Source organism: Podarcis erhardii (genome assembly GCF_964252035.2).
Source record: "Podarcis erhardii genome assembly, chromosome: 13".
NCBI classification, from domain to species: Eukaryota; Metazoa; Chordata; class Lepidosauria; order Squamata; family Lacertidae; genus Podarcis; species Podarcis erhardii.
This window is the reverse complement of record NC_138502.1, coordinates 22371164-22391936: the sequence shown is the minus strand read 5'-3', so window position 1 is coordinate 22391936 and position 20773 is coordinate 22371164. Positions and strand designations below refer to the sequence as shown.

The following is a 20773-nucleotide window of genomic DNA, read 5'->3' as shown; positions in this document are numbered from 1 at the left end:
GACTTTTGGTGGCCCAAGATGAGGGGAGAAGTCGCAGATTACGTCACTAGGTGTGACACGTGCCAAAGGGCCAAACCAGTACACAGGCCGCCAGCGGGACTGCTGGAACCGCTACAGACGCCGCTCGAACCGTGGGAGAAAGTGGCCCTGGACTTTGTCACAGATCTGCCCAGCTCGCGAGGCAAAACAGCGGTACTCGTGGTCGTAGACCTGTTCACCAAGATGGCGCACTTCATTCCTTGCGCGAAGGTGGCCACAGCGGAACAGACCGCCAAGCTATTCATAGACCACGTGTTCAAAGTTCACGGCTTACCGCGGTCCATCCTGTCCGACCGGGGGCGCCAATTCATCTTGAGCTTCTGGCAGAAGCTGCTGGGCATCCTGAACGTCAAGATCAACTTAGCGTCGGCACGCCACCCGCAGAAACTCAGGCACAAGCAGCTAGGGCCTTACCAAGTTGAGGCACAAATCAACCCAGTGGCCTTCCGGTTGACACTCCCGGAGGGCTCCAGAATGCACCCGGTCTTTCATAGATCAGTGCTCACACCCTACAAGGAACCCCACAGGTTTCAGGCGCCAGGGAACGCACCAGACCCACTCAGCGAATCGCCAACAAGCGGGGGGTCACCGAGGGCGGCGCCACTCAATGAGGTCACGGAGATTTTAGACTCGAGATGGGGGGAAGAGGGGGTTGAATATCTCCTCGCCAGGGAAGGTACCCCGGCCAGCGCCAACAGGTGGGTACCGTACTATGCTGTGGAGGAGCACTACCTCAAGGACGAGTTCCATGCACTCTTCCCACACAGACCTATGCCGGCAGATTATTTCGACGAATATCTTTTCACACCCACACTTTCAGCCAGCACGTTCCAGGGGTTCTCTTCAGCTGAGGGAACGGCGCCAGAAACAAGCTCCCCAGAGGGATCGCTCTCGGGGTCGGTCACAGACCGCTCTTATTGGTGGGATGATCAACCGGAGGTGGGGTGGAGCAGGGAACTGCTGAGGGGGCCCCTACAGGCAGCATCCCCCGAGGCAACAGGGGGAGAGACGGACATGGACGTGTTGGGGGAGGATCCTGGGTTCGAGCACAGCTGCAGAGAGATGGAAGCAGAGGAGATCGACGTCGACGAGCCCATTATGGACTGGCCGGATCCAGCCAGCCGGCTGGACACCAGGGGGGCAGAACTGTATCCCGCACTCACCCCCACAGCACTGGAGCACCCGGAACCCGGACCCGAAGAGGGGGAGGGGGGAAGGGGGCTTCGAGGGGGGATGGATGTCAGGGGTTCAGGAGCAGAGGCACAGGGGAGAGAGGAAACGGAGAGCGAAGGGGAAGAATCTGAGGGCAGCGTAGGGGAGTATGACAGTGGCCCGAGAGATTCCATGAGTTTCTCCAGCGATTCAGAAGATTTCCAGAGGGGGGCGCCGATGGCCAGGGCAAGGGGGGTCCCAGGGGGGACGCACCAGAAGCAAGGGGCCAGCGGGGACTCCCAAAGCAGCAGCGGAAGATCAGGACCAGTTCCCCCACCAGAGCGTAGTGGGGGGGAAGAGTCCCATGCGTCAGGGCCAGCGTCTCCTCCAGCAGGGAGAGAAGATGAGTCAGGGCTGACCACGCCTCTGTTGGAGAGTGAGGGAACGGAGGGGAGGTCAGGTCCAGCTAGCACCCCCGAAGGGGGAAGCAGTGACAGGAGCAGTGTAACGGTCAGGAGGAAGGTTGCCGGCTGGGCGCGGGCACCAAGTTCGAATGTACAGGTGCGCGGGACAGCAGAAAACCCGGATTGGGAACCAGGTCCTAAAGCCCGCCGGAGGCAGGGGGAAGACTCAGGGGACTCAGCATCAGAAGAGTCCAGAAAGGGCAAGACTCCAGCGGACAGGCGGACCCAGAGGAGGAAAGAGCAGAGGAAGAGGTGGAGCAGGGCTAGAGTCTTAAACTGGTGTCTGGGGGGAGGAGATTCAGACGGAGCTTCGGCGGTCTAGAGTTTGAGACGTAGAGCTGCACGCCACGGCTTTGAAATCGAAACTGAACTTCAATAAAGACCTTTGTATATAACACCGAACTGGCGTTGGTCCTTTGTGAGCTGGGACCTTGGGCAGCTCTGACAACAACATTTTTATTTAGATCAGTAATCCTATTACTGGAAATTAAAGAATAATGACTAGAGACAGAACTACTAAAAAGAATTGAGGCTTTTACCAAATGTACAGCCTTGTGTCAACTCATTCTCACGCTCTGGAATATATAGCACAACCTATCCTATATCCTGTTGCCATTAGCTCTCTCCATGAGTCACAGGGTGAGGAATTGGAGCTACCCAGTGTACTGGATCCTTACCTTTCCAACACCACCAGCCAAGTTTGACAAAGATTGTGGGGCCACCTGTCAGTTTGTTTGGCCAGCTCCAGCCCATCTGGAGCTGACACTACAGCTCATCTTGCTTTGAGCCCAGCAGAGCTTAATTACAGTCCGCAAACGAAAGGATAAGCAGGTATAATGCTACATGCTAACTTTATTTACAAGCTATGCTGAGAGCATACAAACATACATCTTGCCTCTGTGAGACGCAGAGAGCAACTCCCTCTCAACACAAAGAAACCGAGAGAACACTGAAAAACAGGAAACCAGTGTACGTCACATCCAGTCTCCCATTCCCGTGGGAACCCAACAGTAACTCGGACTGTGGAATGTAAACAATGTATTGTGATGTGCAGTTGCTGCTCAGTGAGGAAGCAGAAACCAACACCACCTACTTTCTATCATCTGACATCTTGTGACAGTTTTTCCTTTGCATACATGAATTGGAATAAATTTGCAAGCACAGATGGTTACATATGACTTCAGAGGTAGGGCAGATAGATCTGGCTTGGCTACATGGAGTTGCAGGCCAAATGGGAAGTCCTAACCTCGTTGTTCACCACTGTTGCCTTACTTTTATGTAGAGGATAAGTGTAGTGAAAACTGCAAGGTAATACATTTAGCCCAACCCTAGTTAAAATAACAGAGGTTATAAATCATGTAGAGAGCCTACACACATAGAGAAACTTCTAAGGGCAAAAGATATGCACAATGTGGTGATGGGTGGGTGGGAATGAGGAACAGCACAACCTTTGAAGCCAAATATTAAGGCAGTCAATGTAAAAGGGAAGGAACATTTTTTGTTGTTGTTGACAACATGCCTTTTTCCCTAATGGAATTAAAGGTGGCTTGCAGATAAAACAAGAATCACTAAAAGCGTAGAAAAACAATAATTAAAAACAATTAAACATTGATAGAATTAAAATGATACATGTCTATAAAATCTGTTTAAAACATGCAAATAATTTCCATAAAAACATCACGACACCAGCCCTTTCATTAAAAGCAGTCAGTTTCCCAAAGCCTGTTGGAACAAGAAGGTCTTCAGCTGCTGGCAGAAGGACAAGGAGAGAGCCAGTCTAGCTCCTCCAGGGAGGGAGTTCTTGAGTCTGGGAGCAGGGCCCTCTCCAGTATGCCAGTGAGAATGGCAGGACCAAAGGTGCCCACTTTTATAAAATATTGAAGGGAGAGATAAGTCCCAGCCAGCATAATTGATCACAAGACACAGCATGCATACACCATTTGGATGGCAATGCCCCTCAACGGGGGGGAGGCCCACTCAAATATTTTAGGGGGAACAAAGGGATTTTGACCTCTAGGAGTTGGCTCCTATAGACAGGACCATAGGAGCTGCACCCCATCTCAATCAGGAGCTGCCCCCTCTCTCTGGGCTCTCAGCTTCCTCCTTGGGGCTCACCATTTCCCCCTACCCTGCACCATCCCACTGGCATGTCCACTGTGGCCATCACACCTGCCACTGCTTTGAAACCTACAACAACTCGACTTTCCAGCCAACATACATCCAAATGCCAGCGATGCACTTCTGGAAGCCAGTACCTCGTCCTGAAGGAGAAAGACAAGTGGTTCTGTCTTTTGGTCCCACAGTCTGGTGTGAACCAACTGACTCATGCCACGGTGTAGGAGCACAACATGTGTGTCTTTTTGTCTTTTGTTCTGGTGTGGCCAGAGCACGGGAGCCGAAATGGGACACTCAGGATTGGGATTCAGAAGCCAAGGTCGCTCCTGTAAATCCAGGATGGCACACTTAAGACAGGACAGTTGCATGGTATGCACTCTGCTTAAGGATAGTGTGTAAGGTTACCAGATGTTTTTCAATGAATCCGGAGACACTTTTCAACTTCAGTGGATTTTGTATGGGCACTGATTTGTAAATCCAGGGGCTGTCCCCAGGAAACGGGATGTCTGGTAACTTTAGTTGGTGAAAACAGGATCTGAGACTCTTGGCTAAGGTATACAGGCCAAGAAGGTAAGAGAAGAATTTATTTATTGATCTGAACTATGAAGCAACCATATCTTTTAGGTATAAAACTACCAGGGCAGAAAGGGTGTGTAACAGTTAATTATTGAAAGGGAGCAAAGGTTGATATGCAGGCAGTTGAGACTTATACTTCCTTGTTTGCTCTCCTCCTCTGAATTCTGTGGTGACACACCCATCTGAGGCACAGTTGTAACCATTTTATTCTGATTTGGTTAAGGGAGGATTAGTTAGAAATCTAGTCTCTGTCGTATTTGTCATTGACAACTCATCAGTTTCAGATATATTACTGTACCTTTTACCTTTTCGCTTCATGTAGTACAAAAGAAGATCTTGACAAAGACATGGAAGGTGACTTGTTGCTGATTGGCTCTTGTGGTAGAAAGAGGGCCAATCCTTTCTACTCCAGCCACCTATACATATACAGTGGAGCTAAGCCCGCCATTATTCAAATTTGATGCTACTGGATACCACCTGATCAGTATTACAGGTTGTTGCTGTTTTAATCCAATGAATGAAAAAGTATAAAGGTATGGTTTGGAAGAAGCCATATGGATATGGATCAGAGGAATGGATTATTGGCTCATATTTCAATTTATTTGCAAAATATATTGTCCAGTTCTGAGAATTAACTGTAAGTATGAGAGGTCTTCAGGTATGGCAAACTGGTTTTTTATGTTATTTTTTATTATGAAAGTTGATCCTGGTCTGCCTCTATTTTTAGAGTTGTTCACTAATTACACTTGGCAGGGTGATTTTTAATGTTTTAATAAAGCTAGGGGCAATAGTGTGATTGTGTGAGAGGGAGGGAGGGAGGGAGAAGGAGACCCACAGTACGATTTGAAAAGCTGTGGATATCTTTATGAAGAAGAATTAAACCTTAACAAAGGTGAATTAAACTACTGTCTCCTTTATTGGCTATATAAATCTACTGGTACGCTTGACAAAAACTTCTCTGCTCTTTTTAAAAGTAATTTGATACTGCTATTTATAAAGCACTCAAAACATCCTGAAATTATTTCTGAATATTACTGTAATATCCAGTGAATATCCATGCAAGTAATATTTTTAGTCATTTGGAATTACACACCCTGTCAGATATATTAAATCTCTCAGAGTGCTTTTATCATGGAAAATTCCCAAATGATATGCAATATATTTATTATTATTTTAATTATTATTAGCCATCTGCTCCCACTGCATGGTTGCTGCTTACCCAGCTGCTGTTGTTGCTGCTGCTGCATTGAGAGAAGCAGCCAGCTGAATAGACCCACCTCACTCACCCACCATCTGACTCCAGCATCAGATGAGGGCCATATCCAATAACGAGAGATCAACTGTCTGTTGGCACTGGGCAAACATGGGGTCCAGTGTCCAGCTCTTTTCCTCTCTGCCCCCCACGCTTCCTGGGATTAGATCTTCTCTTCCTGGTTTGGGACCTCTCTGGTCTCCGTCACTCCCTTTTTAATCCTGTTGGAGTCTGCTTAGCCAACCCCGGCAGCCAGACCTCTCCTGGGGGAGAAACCCGAAGCAGGGCCTCAGATCATGATTGCGGGGTCCAGGTTGATTCCTATAGGGAGAGGCAGCCTTATGTGTTGATGCTGATGATAAACAGCCTTATGTGTTGATGCTGATGATAAACAGCCTTATGTGTTGATGCTGATGATAAACAGACACTTAACCTCCTGCAAGGGCAACTTGTGGGCTGCCCAGGGTGGGAATTGAGAGAGCAAACAATCAAAACGAGATCGAGGTTAAGGATGAGGAAGGAGGCAACACAGCTTTTAATTTGGAAGGACTGTAAAAAAAAATGCTAGTGAACCTGGAAATATCACATTTGACACCCATTCTGTAGGGAAGTTTATCAGTTAACTAAAATCCAATTCTTAAAATTATACTGTTCACAGATGATAATAGGTTTGTGTTGAGTAGTCAGGACACATTGCAAAGTCATGCATTGTTTAACCAACACCCCCCCCTTCTTTTATGCTGCTAGAGATCTGGATGGCTGCCAGGGATTTGTCATCACAATGGAGGGAGTAGTGAAGTCGATCTCTGTGGTTGGTGTTGTTATTATCAGTTATTTTGGATTATGGAGGAACGGTAAGAAGCAATTTGCTCTCCCCAGAAACACTGCTTGGTTGTCATTATAGTTCTTATATACAGCATTCCCCAAAATTGTTTTCCCATAATAATGCAATTCTTACCTACCAGGACTTCAGGGGGATGGGGGACAGGGACGGCATCATTTTATTATGCTGGTATTGAGATCACATAGACCTCAAACTAATTCCATCAGTCAAAGTTGCTGTTTTTATTTCCTTACAGCTGTTTATATTAAAGGAACTGTTAGCCCTGAAATTGTCCAAGTTGGACAAGATGTGATATTGCGCTGCCAAGTAGGAGGCTGCACATCCTCCAGGCTACAAGTCCACTTATATAAGTGGGAAGGCTCCAAAAATCAAACCTTGTATATCCACAATAGCACAGAGCAGCAGTACAGCGTTCAAGAAAGCAGCATAGCAGAGAACAACACTCACAAAGGATACTATGAGAATGAATTCCTTGAAGTGACTCTCCTCCAGGTGCAGCTAGCAAATGGTGGGCAGTATGTGTGCTCCATGATGTGTGATGATGTCTATAAAGAAGATATTGTGGAGGTGACAGTAGAAGGTAACTACGAAGGCTTAGATGCTATCTCCCTAATCCATTACTTGTGAAGACCTGGTTTATATTACTGAGACTAGGTAGACGTCTCAGAAGATTTAGGCTTCCAGAACCCTTTTTCCCTTCTGCAGAGGCAGGGGACCTGTTATGAAGGTCCACCCTCGAAAACTGCTGGATCCAAATGGCTTGCAGATGGTTCTGAGGGATTTTCCAGCTGATATAACCTGGAAAAAACCTGGGTGATTTGTGAAATATGGGTGCCATTAATACAATCACTTCTGACCACCCTCTTCTGCTTCACATTATTATTATTTTATGGCCCTTCACTCTAAGATCCCAGGGTGGGTTACACCATGTTAAAAATAATTTAAAATAACTTACTATCAGAGAAATATGATGGGTTCTAAAAATATACATTTCAAGTGTCAAAAGAGGTACATCTTCAGCATTCACCAGAAGCTGTGTAATGAAGATGCTAGATACATCTCTGTGGGGAGGGAACGCCACAATTTAGGAGCTCCCACAAATTATGCCATCTCCTGAAGGTCTGGTTGAACAACCAATGCCACTTTATACACCATTCTAAGCACCAGAGAGTGTCTGAAGGGAAGGAGGTGGCCTTTGAGACCTAAGTTAGGTAAGGTTTGAAACACGAAGGTGAATACCTTGAATTAGACCCAGAAACAAACAGCAAATTTTCCAAGTTAAATTGTAAAATTTTACCAAATGTTGTGTTTATGGGAAATGATAGCTTCAGCTTTATACATCTCTATTTTCCACTCGTTTCCTAGTATAGCTGTGCTATCACAAGTATGAACTACTGTGTGAGTGTATGTAAAGTATGAGTTATTAACATAAATGAATATTTTCCAGGTTTAATTAGTGTTGCTGTTGGGGATGTTGCCATTCTTCCATGCCAGATGATTGAGACCTATTATCCCTCTCATCTGGAACTGCAGTGGAGAAGAAGAAGCCCTGGGAAAAGCAGGACCATCTATTCTTACCAGCTTTATTGGGATACCTGCCCATCGGTTTGTTATGGAGACAAATTTATTGCTAGGTGCCCTTATTCAAATGGACCCAAGAGCCAAGTATGGCTTAGGAAGAATTACAAACTAAAGGCAGAGGTGTTGAAACACAATAATCTTGGGGATGGAAATATTTCCCTGAAACTAAATAACATTCAGAAGGAAGATGCAGGGAGATACGAATGTTCAGTGAACTCTAACTTGCGGCGCAAAGTGGTAATCTACAAGCTTGATGTGAGAGGTAAATAATACCAATGTCAGAAAGAAAGAAAGAATCAAGGGAAAGGGTTTGGTAATAACACATTTTTCCTGCTTTGCTTGCAGGAGAAGTAACTGGGATTACATGAAAAATAACTGGGGTCTTTGCAGGCAATTTCAAAGCCTTGTTTTGGTAATAGTCAAGATTAAATAGCACACTAGCGCTATTTTAAGAGTATTTGCTGTGAGTTGTATGTTATAACTGATAATTCTAAAATCATGAGTGCTTGTGAAAAATGATCACACCAGTGTGACTATGAACATCCTCCAGTTATGAATCAATAGTCTACTGGTCAATATTTGCATCTGCCATAAATGGTCCTGTTTTTGAATAGTGTAATCCTGTATCAGTCTACTCAAAAGCAACCCATTGACTTCAATGAGACTTACTTCCAAGTAGATGTGGATAGGATTACAGCTTGACCTTAAAGGTACAGGGGACCCCTGACCATTAGGTCCAGTCGTGACCAACTCTGGGGTTGCGGCGGTCATCTCGCTTTATTGGCCGAGGGAGCCGGCATACAGCTTCCAGGTCATGTGGCCAGCAGGACTAAGACAGCTTGACCTTACAATCCTATTAATGATTAATCCGATGTGTGTCCATTGATTTTAACTGAATTTGTTCTAGACTCAAGTGGCAATTTTACACACACCTGAGAATCAGTTCCATTTAAATCAAGAGATAGCTGGAAGCATTTATTCAGTCATTTATTTGCTAAGAGGTGAGGGGTAAATGAAGTCTAATAATATTTCTTATTACCTTTTTAGCCTTTGTAGGTGTTTCAGTTGTCGGCAATGTTAATCCTAAAATTGGCAGAATTGGACAAGATGTTATATTACATTGCCAAGTAAGAGGATGCAAATCTTCCAGGGTGCAAGTGCAATTATATAAGTGGGAAGGCTCAAAAAATCACACATTGTACACCCACAACAGCACAAACCAGCACAGGGTTGAAGAAAAAAGCACAAGAGAGAGTGATGATAATGGCATTCGCAAAGGATACTATAAGAATGGGCTCCTTGAAGTGACTCTTCTTAATGTGCAACTAACAGACAGTGGCCAGTATGTTTGTGCCACAACATGTGATGATGTCTACAAAGAAGATATTGTGGAGGTGACAATAGAAGGTAATTATAAAAGCTTAGATAGTTAGAACTTCCATAATTCTTCTCTTCTGCTCAGCACAAACTGTAACCCACTGATCTGCTAAAATGTGCATTTGATAAAGTTTCCCTCCTAAATGCATTTGGGGTTGCAATAAACACTTCTTCCTTTTTAGGACTGGGAGTTTTTTTTTTTTAAAAAAAAAATTGTTTATTTATTTAAAAATTACATCCTGCTTTTCACTATCTGAGGTTTCAAAGCAGTTCACAGCAATAAAATGTACACTATAGAATATTCAAAACCTAAATGAAACCTCCAAAATTTAAAACCTCAAGTATCTAAAATCTTAACAACTTAAGTTTCTTTCCTCCTCTTTCTTTGCCTGTTAGTGGTGCTATTCCAATTTTGTTGTTGGCTTTCTACCACAATCATGTCCTGGTGTGGCCATGGGTCTGTAGAGGACCTCATATATTCTGTGAGGGCTTCAGGAGATGTTTCCAAAGGGGTAATGACAGAAAAAGAGGTTCCGGAACTCACCATGAACGCTTTCCTTGTTCTCTTATGATGGCAATGGAGCCCACCTGAGAGATGCCGGAACCTTTCAATCCATGGTTTGATTTTAAAAAGAGGAAAACTGTAGATAAAAAAATATAACTGCTTCTCTGACCACCTTGTATGACTTCTGTGGCACCCAATGGAACATCTGCCCTGCTCCTGAATATGGACAGAGTTTTTGAATGTGGCCAAAGGGAAATGGAGGGGCCAAAGCTTCATGTAAGTTCTAGAAGGAAGAGACCTAAGACACATTCCAAGATGAACTCTGAGCTTGTATGAGCCTCTGAAAACTCTGCTTCTGGTGAGGCAATGGAGGGTAATTTAATTAAGCCTGCTTTTGTCTTTTAGAAGTGCCTGTCCAAAGTGCTGAAGTCTGGGTGTTCTGTGGCTTTGCTTTCCTAGGTAAGTTTCCTTACATGAATGGATTAGGTATGAAATTCAATAAAATGTAGTGTTATGAACTGTGACATATTTATGTATTAAGATATGTTTTGAGCGAGAGAATTAAAAATAAGAGGTGGTGCTTTCCTTTCATTGTGTCAGCCCGTCTTCAAATTTATTTTTTGCCATTGCATTAAGTAAGAAATAGGTTTTCCCCCTTTCTATTTGACAGAACAAGCCCACAGGGCTATGACTATCCCCAATCTTTGACCCTTTCTGTTATTGCTGTGAGGGATCAAAAGATAGCATTGGGATGAAGGAGGAATCAATTTTTAATGGGTTTAAACACAGAATTTGGGGCTTCTAACCTCTTCAGGCTTTGCCCTTATTGGACTATCTCTTGCATCATGTGCCTGTTTATGCTGCTTGTGCATTGTCCTTTTTGCAAAGCTAGATAAGTTATCAGGGCTGCATGTGCGCATGTACACACAAACACAACCCAATCCAGGGCCTCTGGAAGTAGGGTGAAATGCTGCTTCAGGGTAGGGCTTTGGGAAGAAGAAGTAGTGGCCAGGTAGGATTGATAAGTAGGGAGTGAAAGCCTGCACCCCAAATCAAATGGCATCCACCATCATCTCCCCACCTTCTGCCTGGAAAATGGGAAGTTGCTGCTAGTCAGGTAGGTTCCCCCTACTCACTTTTCATTGCCTTCCTTTCCCACCCAATGCCTGTCTTTCCTTTCTGCCTGTTGGGTTACCCCCTGACATCCCTGGATCCCTCAGGGCCACCCAATCCAACTTGAGCAACACTTGGATTTCACTGAAACTGACCCAATTCAGTTCCAAGCATGGCTGATTGCAGTGCACAACCTTATTAATTATGCACAGTTTAAAATACATATGAAAGAGTCTAGCCCAGGGGTCAGCAAAGTTTTTCAGCAGGGGGCCGTTCCACTGTCCCTCAGACCTTGTGGGGGGCCGGACTATATTTTGTGGAAAAAAATGAACGAATTCCTATGCCCCACAAATAAGCCAGAGATTCATTTTATATAAAAGCACACATTCTACTCATGTAAAAACACCAGTCAGGCCCCACAAATAACCCAGAGATGGATTTTAAATAAAAGGGCACATTCTACTCATGTAAAAACATGCTGATTCACAGAGTGTCTGCGGCTTGGATTTAGGAGGTGATTGGGCTGGATCCGGCCCCCGGGCCTTAGTTTGTAATTATGCTTTGTAATTATTAGTGCATAAATGTTTTTATACAGTTATATGAATTGTTGTATGTACCTGTTTCTGAGCTGGTCATTTTATCATATGTGCATATGCATATGATAATGCATATTGTCTGCTAGATTTTTTTGCATTTTTATTAGTACTGTTAATGAAAACCCAAGAAACAGGGCAAAGATCCATGTGAATAAGCTCAAAGTAATTCCATCCCTATTTAAGTGTTCTTTGTCTTGTAAATAGCACTTTTTAAATTAAAAAGGATAATCTTTTCATTTATTCTCAGCTTTCCTCTTCATAGTAAGTTGGCATTTTTATAGAAAGCTAGGTGAGTTAATGTTTTCATTTGTTTAAGTGTCTGTGGGGGTTTTTTAACTTCTTAAACATACTTGCAGTGTTTTTGCCCTACCTTCAATTATGAACTAATATCAGAGACAAGGCCTAATCCTTTCTTAATTGTAGCCACTACAATTCTAAGACACAGAAAACTATGGAGTGATTTTCTTCCAAGCGGCAGGAGATGCATTTTGTAACAGTGAACACTGCTTGAAACTGGTATGGGAAGTTGCTTTCCTTCAGATATTTGAAACCCAAGTTGTTTAGGGCTTTAAGCATCAGTCTTTCAACTGAGCTCAGAAATGAATAGTCAGCCAACAGAGTTATTTCAAGATTAAAGGAATGTGACTCCATATGGCTGAACCAATGTGAGAATAAGTTTATACTGGCAACAAATTGGCATTAGCCACCTTAGTGTTGGTGTCATAGTGGTTTTTCGCTCAAAGGTGTATCAACTAGATACAGGCCGATTTGGATTCAGCTGGTCAAACACAGAAAATGCTCAAGGAAAACAACAATAGCCCGTTGAAATAGCACCTATACTTGAAGTAATCACTCCATGACCAGAAGAGGAGGGTATTAGAAAGCTTGTATACTTGTAAAGGCTCTTACAAGAAGGGATGTTTATTACAACACCTCTGGACGTCGTGGCACATGGTACCACTCAGGATGAGAGCAGGGCAATGTGGTGAAGAAGAAGAGGGAAGCACGGGGTTATAGTGGGTGGCCAATGATACAGTTCAGTAGTTAACACTGAGACAGGCCCTCCTTGCAGATTTCAATTGCAATAGAAGATGTGTAGAAAGGAAAGACAAACATAATCCATGATTTAATGCAGCCATTTTATTTTTGAAAACAAACAAACTGTTTATTGCAATAAAATCACTGTGTTTGTGTGCATGTGCTTTGCAGAAACAATTGCTCCCAATCAAAGTAAAGTGTAACATTTGTTTCTATGTTTTTCTTGGTGAAATAAATGCATAGCAAACTCAATGGCTGGATCTGCATGTCACAGAAAGCCACAGTTAATGGTTTACTCGTTTAGCAAACAGATCACTCCTACTTTGCGCCTCCCACCACCATTAATGAGGAGGAACCATAGTCGATCTTGTCTTTGTGTTTTGCCCAAACCAGGCATCATGGTTTGATTCACTCAAACAAACCACAGTCAGAAAGCTAAGAATAAACCTTGACTTCCATCAGGAAATGGTATGGAGGAAAAACGATTAAATATTCCCTTCCCTGCTGTGATTGCTCACAGTTGCTGTGAAGTTTTGTAAGAAGTGAGATAACTGAATCATGGCTTCCCTCTGTTACTTCTTCTTGGGCTCTGATTGTGCTAGGATGTGTGGTTTATTATTTCAAAATATCTACCTCACATGAAACCTTTGATTATTTTTTTCCAGAAGAATTAAAGAAAGGCAATGGTAAGTCTTGTAATAGATTCCACCTTTTAAACCATCAGTTGGTAGTGAAAGAAACATATCACAAATCTCATGCTGTTCTTGCTGATAAAATTTTCATTTTAAAATTCATATGAAAAGCAAATATATCTTACCTTGCAGAACAGTTAAAGACAGAAAATGGTAAGTAGCAAAAACTTTTCAAACAAAATCTAAACAAAATATTGTTGCACATCACCCTAATCTTGGAGCTGTGAGAGATTCCAAGGATTCCAGGCACTTACCCAGGGTTTGGTTTCCTTGGAACAAGTGACTGTGGAGACTGTGGTGTCTTTATGATATATGGTATACAACCTGAGCCTACAATGGAGGGGCTCATAGCATTAACATCCCAAAATATTTTGCTTCTCCCATAGTCACAGCTTTGGATTCAAACAGAAATCAAACATGGCTCTGACTCTCTGGCTTCTTCTTGCTTCTAGCCCAACTCTCTCACACAACTCAACTCCTGATCTTGTCTGCTATTGTCCTTCTCACTACAAACCAGGTGTGAGAGAGGGCCCACCCATTTCCCCTCTGGCACAGAGCAACTTCCTTTCTTATGTTATCGATCTATACTTATAGGCCATTATGGTCCTTGCCTGGCTAACTCAACAATGAGATCCTTCATTAGATTTTAACATTTGCTGGAACCTGGAATTAGAAGGGGCTTGAGCATCATACAGCCTAACCCCACCATCAACCTCACAACAAAATTACTTAGGTATCCTAGAAGGATCTCTCTCTCTCTCTCTCTCTCTCTCTCTCTCTCTCTCTCTCTCTGTGTGTGTGTGTGTGTGTGTGTGTAAGGAAATATGTATTGCAAATTAGATTTACAGATGCCATAACATGGTTTTTAAATTTGTTGTTAAGATAAAATCATATATGTTCTCCTTTCTAGAAAAACTAAAGGGAGAAATGAAGGCAAAAACAGGTAAGTGAATCTCTCCTTTCTTAGTTTGGAACTTACTCTTCAAGTAAAACTAAGTTTTATTCAGAGTAATTGTCTAGTATAGTTGTGATCATTCTTTTCAAAGTGTCTGCTCCGAGGAAAACTTAGTTAAATACCACCCATTATTTTTCCACTTCTAAAGAAGGTAACTTCTAAATCACACATTGCCAAAATAGCCTTGTCAGTAAGTATGTGCCAAATTAATGCTCCCCTTGCTATAGCCCTTTAATAAATTACCCACCCCCAATCTGAAAAAAAAACTTCAGAAAGGAAGCTTCTTCCTTGAACTTTAATGAAAGCTTTCCTCCAGCAGCTTCAGTGTGGGGAGAATTATTGTCATCAGGGTGCAATATGGAGAGAAATGAGTTAAAGCTCTGCTTCATGCATCACAGTTCTGATTCCTTCCATCACAACTACTATTTAAAGAACAGATCAGGCATATTCAATACTTACACACATTTCACATAGCATTTAAGACATATTCAGAAGTTCTCCTCACACCTTAACTGGATTAATTATTTTACCAGCTCTGCCACTGTGCCAGTTTACACATGTGTGTAAACTCACCTGTTCCATGTATATTTACAGAGATGCTTTTTGGGAGATCTTAAATCTGGAGATCATTGCATACCATGGTAGTTATTTCAGTGTGCCAAAACACTTTTAATCACTTGGGGGAATTAGGAAAAAACATTGTAAATTCAAATACGTTTTAATTCTTTCAACCCAAAGGACTAACAATCCATTAAATGGCTTTGAGAGAGTGCCAGTTAATGCAAGATAATGCACAGGCTACGCAAACCCTTATTGCTTACCTATCTAGCTGTTTTGTATAATAGAGATCAAGTCAGAGCCCCAAAAGTCTAATGGTTCCTGTACAATATGTGGGAAGGTAGTTCAACACATCAAGCAGGGCTGCACTAGAGACCTAGATGCCCAAGGGGAAATTTGGAGGCAAATGATGGTTTAGACAGCACAAGAATAGAAAGACTGTGAGATTCAGAAAACTTTGCTTCCCTGGCTCCATGTGACAAGGCAGTGTGCAGTCCATGGGTACCATATCAAAGTACTCTTGTGACACTTGGTATGAAAAGTTGGACCGCCTTGCACTAGACAGCCCACCATTTTGGTGGCATTATTTGAGCATAAATCTTTTTTTTCCCCATTTCAAGATAAGAGAATGAGAAATCTCATTGTCTTTGAGCTTTCAACCAGTGAATAAATCAACTTATTATTTCACTTATTCTATGTTTCTCATTATATCAAACAAACACATTTCAAACTCCTGATTTATTGGGAAGCATGTTTTTAGTTTTAAACTTCTACTTCATCTGATAAATATCTTTTTTTCCCTTTGCAGAACAATATGAAGCAGGAAAGGAACAACTGGAGATGGTTAAAGGTGAGTCTTGTGTAATTTTTGCACATTTGTGGACAAAATACATTCTTTAGGAGGCACGGGGAATGAAAAGGTTACCCATTTTATTTTTAAAAGTGCAATTTACAAGAACCATAGAAACATAAATGTCTCACCCTCTTCCTCTTAATTGTTTCCTTTGCCATACTGCAATGCAGTGTGTGTGTAACCTTACCATGCCAATAATTATTATGTGGACATTTGCATCTTCACTGCTAGATCTTCTAAAAATTCAACTATGGTTGTCATCCTTCCTCACGTAATGTTTTTGTTTGTTTCTTTACATACAGAAATATTAGCTGCCCACTTACACAAAGGTGAGAATAACAAATACTTTTAAAAATTCACATGGTTTGATATATGAAAAATAGGGGTTTTTTTAAGCAACACAAAATAACAACCAATGCACTGGTGGTAATCTGCAATTCTAATTTGTTTCATAGAGGTTTTCCAGTTGATTCTTTAAAGGGAAGAGGGATAAGCGGTGATGAGAGAGGTGTAAAGTTCGGCATTGCAATGAAGGGGGAGTGAAGCTCAGCATGGGGAAAAGATCTTCACTCTCCTCCTTGTGTCTGATGCTGATCTTCATTCCCCATTTCTTTATCATGCTGATCTCCCCAAAGAGTTTATGTTGTCCTTCAGTTCTTCTGGAGGCTTGGGGACAGAGGTGTACAATGCCTGGGCCTGCAAGTATGCTGAGGATTGCAGCAGAATTACATTGGTGCATACATGGGTTGAATTACTTCTTGAAACAAGCTTTGTTTAATATTCTTGAATAGAAATTTGTATTTTCCATAATATGTCACAATGCCATGTAGCAGAAGATGTCTGGGTAACCCACAAAGGGATGCTGGTGTCCTCAAAGAGTCACATAAAACAACCCTTCAATCTGTGCATTTTGAGTTCAGCCCTTTCCTTTCCTTTGCAGCTGATGTGGTCTTGGACCCCAGGACAGCTCACCCAAAGCTAAAAGTATCCGAAGATGGCAAAAGTGTTTGGAACACAGGAAATGTTTCTAAGGTTTCTGACTGGGAGGAACGGTTTGACTCCCGCACATTCATTCTGGCAAAACATGGATTTTCAGAAGACAAACATTACTGGGAAGTGGAGATTGGTCAGAAAAAAACCTGGGACTTGGGAGTTTCCTCTGCAACTGCTTCTAGAAAGGGGGAGATCACCCTGTCTCCTGAGAATGGCTACTGGGTCATAGGATGTGATGATGGGAAAGATTACTGGGCTCGGACAGAGCAATGGACCCGCCTGAAAGTGAATGGAAAGCTTACAAAATTAGGAATATTCCTAGATAAATCAGCTGGAAGCTTATCTTTTTATGATGTCTGCAGTCATAGGAAATTGCACACCTATAAAACACTTGGTGTTGGGGAGCTTTATCCCTTCTTCTATATAGGCTCTGTAACCGAACAGCCATTGAAAATTGTGTGATATTTGAAAGAAAATGAGATTGTGGAGAAAAAATGAAAACAAATTCCACAGATAGCTGAGAATTAATTAGCATAGTTCTTTAGTTTAACCATGATTTTTTCTTTCTTTCTCATATTGATGTCAGAGAATAAAAGACTCGGAATAGAAGTAATGTTACAAGTGACTGCGCTGTGTACAGTCCCCTTCCCCAATCAATTTTGTGGCTCTAATCCAGAGCCCCGAATTAAAGCAACCTTTCCTTAGCCAGCCCAGAAACCCATCCCAAATTACTTTGGGAAGGGGCTAATTTTTAATCAGGGTAAAAAAAAAAAAATCCTAAATAAATACAGAGCTGGGAGGATGACAGGTGAGAGATACATTACATCTGATAACTGGGGTTCAATTCTGCAACTTTATTAAGTGTCTTCTCTGATTGCAAAGCAGCATTGCTGCCTTCACTCAAATGTTGTCAAGCAAGGGGAGCAATCCTGCAGGGCAAGTCTTCAGGAAAGAAGGACAGTTGGGTTACATTGGGCAAGAAAGAGATTCAGGTGGCATCTTCCTTTTTCTGGTATGGTGCAGACAGTGGGCAAATAGATCTTTGCCTTTTGTGGGGTTTCCTAAATGATGCCTGCTCGTCTTCCAGCTTGATGCTTTGCCCCCTGACAGCCCTGGATCACTCTGGACCATCCAACCTGACCCACAGTGTTTGGCCGCTGAGTTAATCCATGCTGTTCTTGCTGATAAAAAATTCTTTTTAAAATTAATATGAAAAGCAAATATATATTTTATGTCTTTTACACCTGAATTTTTCTAAGCAGGCCTGATTTGTCTCAGGACTTTGTACACAGCCCCAACAAATGTCTTTGTCTTTACCAAAGTGTTCAAGTCTCATCTATTTTCTCAGGCTTTTAACTCTTGATCTGGTTTTTGTTGTTGATTAATTATTTCTAAGTCACTCTGATAACATGATTTAGGAGTTGGTTATACATTTTCAAAATGAATAAATATGTTGAATATTCAATACATGTTTTCATTGTTTTCTTTGGAATATTGTACAGCTAATTTTGACATATATCAGTATTAAAAACTGTAGTATAAAAAAATCCTCATATGAACCCAATCAGAGAAATCCAAATAGGGATATTTCTAAATATGTTGTCCAGAAGTCTGTCTTTGCATGATGTCCACCGAGGTGGACTGGATGTTGGCCAATAAACTGGGCTTGAATCCTGGGAAGGCAGATGTTCTTTGTTTGGAACACTCCCATATTTAGGAACTTGGCAAGTTGCATGTTCTGGATGGGTTGCACTCCCTCTGTACTCCTGGATACACCTTTGGCACTAGAAGTCTAAGTGTCCTCTGTGACTAGGAGTGTCTTTTACCAGCTCTTTGTGGTTTACCAACTACAGCTGTTCTAGGGAATAGCCTGATCACTAGAGTCCATGTGTTGGTAACTTCAAGGCTGGATTACTATAATGCCTTCTATGTTGTGTCTGGTTTGGAAGCTCAAGCTAGTGCAGAAAGCTGCCTGGCTGATGACACATGACTACATTGTTAAATCAGCTGTGCTAGATATCTGCTTACTACCAAGCCAAGTTCAATTAATCTACAAAGCCTTGAACAACTTATGTCCAGGGTACCTGAGGGATGACCTGAACCCTTATAGCCCAGCTTGTTCACTGAGATTTTCTGCAGGAGTGCTATTTGTCATTCCCAAGTTGATGGGGGTTCATTTACAACAAGAAGAAACAAGACTTTTAGTCATTGGCCCAGTCCTGTAGAACACTCTGCCAATAGAGATTTTATGAAAAATACAAAGAAGGTATCTTTTCCTGGAATTAGAAGAAATCATGATTGTGATTAATCAGCACATTTTAAAAATGATCATCCAGCCTTAATAACAAACTGAACTAGGCACCACTAGAGCTTCATGGTGACATGTATCACAGTCACACATGCATCACAGTCATTAATCACAGTCATTCTGATAATTACAAAGCAAGCCTGTAATTTCCTAGTTATGGGCTCACTGTAGCACTACTGAAGAAAGCATGTTTGTCACATCTCAAATCTCCTTATCCTCTTCCTGTTGGCCCAGCTAAGTGTGTGTGGCAGTGGAATGACAAATGCAAGGGAAGACCATTGGAAATTTGATAGTTTGGTCGGGAGTCAGATCAACGGTTATTACAGGGTTAGCATTATAGACACTGAGGAACTCTGCACCAGCCATCTCCAATAACTCCATCTCACCCAAATCCTGGCAAAGGGAAACACTGCTGATTTGCAGATCCTACAGTGGTTGTTGGAGAACCTAAGACACAGTAGGCTCTGCAAATCCTACAGTGCCCAGCTTAAATGTATTGGTCTGAACTATCACTATCCCTAACTCTGGTGCAAACCATATATTGTATTTCCTCTCCTCTGTATTGCTGCTGACATCTATTAAATTATAATCAGATATCTAGAATCAGAATTAAATACAAATAGTTATAATCAGTGGCAACTGATAACATTTTGAGTTGCCAGGCCTGCAATTTTTAACCTTCTTGTTTTCACCACAGTAGAGCTTCTACAGTGCTTATTTAGTGTGCATATTTCCATTGAAATAAATAAATGAATGAATGAATGAATAAATAAATAAATAAATAATAGTGTGCACATATTTGGACAAGGGAAGTCCGTCCATGTAAGCAGGCCCAAGTATGATTTTCAGACAAGAGTGATTCCATATATAAAGCTTATCACAAGACATTTTTTTTGAATTTGTGTATCCATTGTCAACAGGCTAAGCACACCAATGTTTTAAAATGGGTGTGGAACACTTGCTTCCAGTTGCATGCAGTTCCCCTCTCTACCAAAATCAATTTAACTTTTCAATATCCAAAACACTTTCTCCCTTCTAGATTAAAAGAACAAAAGTATTCCAACTAATTGATGAAAACCAATGGATTATGGCATTAGCGCAGCTAGCTTTGGTTTAATATAAAATATCTCTCTCATGAAGTATCTGTGATGCTAGTACAAGCTCCTATCTAAGACATGACCTGGAAGGTATAGCAAATATCCTGACCCCTAACAGTTACAGTAAAGATGAGCATACAAATCCTTGTATTTATCCGAAAGTTTAATTGTCACCTTCCTATATGCAGGAACCAGACTTCAGACAGACAATGAAATTCTGTTTCAAAAGTGAATTTATGAATCACACGCTTTGCTTGACCACAAATCAAGCAATGAGTGAGAGACACTGTTGCCTTGAAGGGGAGAACTAAACTTTTTCAAAAGGCACAGATCTCAAATCCCTCATATTGTGTTCTGCTTGCTTCTGGATCAGGAATAAGGAATACCCCTCCCTTTTCATTTAGTGGGAGTCTGCAGCACACAACTACACCCAGTGTCTCCTTAGGGACTCTCTTTGCTCTTTAGGATTAAGGTGTCTGTACTTGCTGTATGAAGCAGCATCAGCCTGCATTGACTCTTTTCATTTAATAAACCAATATTTCCCTACTTCCTACTGTGACAAGTTCTTTTTGTTTTTGTTAAAATAAAAATTCTAGTCACATATTGACTCAATACAAAAGTTACTACAGTGGTACCTCTAGTTGCGGACTTAATCCATTTTGAGA

The 20773-nt window shown here is 42.0% G+C and overlaps 1 protein-coding gene across 2 annotated transcripts; it reads left to right on the top strand.

Moving 5' to 3' along the window:
• Positions 1-4558: 4558 nt before the first annotated feature.
• LOC309327393 (butyrophilin subfamily 1 member A1-like) lies at positions 4559-19761 on the top strand. 2 transcript variants are annotated; one of them, XM_081836645.1, is made up of 12 exons: positions 4559-5004; positions 6678-7022; positions 7890-8285; positions 9080-9451; positions 10311-10364; positions 11862-11903; positions 13318-13338; positions 13456-13497; positions 14255-14287; positions 15666-15707; positions 16013-16039; positions 16651-19761. In XM_081836645.1, exons 1-12 carry the CDS (start codon positions 4920-4922, stop codon positions 17163-17165), a joined length of 1974 nt encoding a protein of 657 aa, XP_081692771.1. In that variant the 5' UTR covers positions 4559-4919; the 3' UTR covers positions 17166-19761. The 2 variants fall into 2 exon arrangements, with proteins under 2 accessions (XP_081692771.1, XP_081692772.1); XM_081836646.1 differs by having other exon boundaries at positions 4560-5004; positions 9071-9430; positions 13477-13497.
• The last annotated feature ends 1012 nt before the right edge of the window (positions 19762-20773 follow it).

Excerpts from the sequence above, each read along its gene's own strand:
- LOC309327393 (XM_081836645.1), top strand. The coding sequence starts at position 4,920 with ATGGATTATTGGCTCATATTTCAATTTATTTGCAAAATATATTGTCCA. Across the intron at positions 13,339-13,455 it reads AGAATTAAAGAAAGGCAATG|CAAATATATCTTACCTTGCA; the intron begins GTAAGTCTTGTA and ends TCATATGAAAAG. Across the intron at positions 14,288-15,665 it reads AGAAATGAAGGCAAAAACAG|AACAATATGAAGCAGGAAAG; the intron begins GTAAGTGAATCT and ends TTCCCTTTGCAG.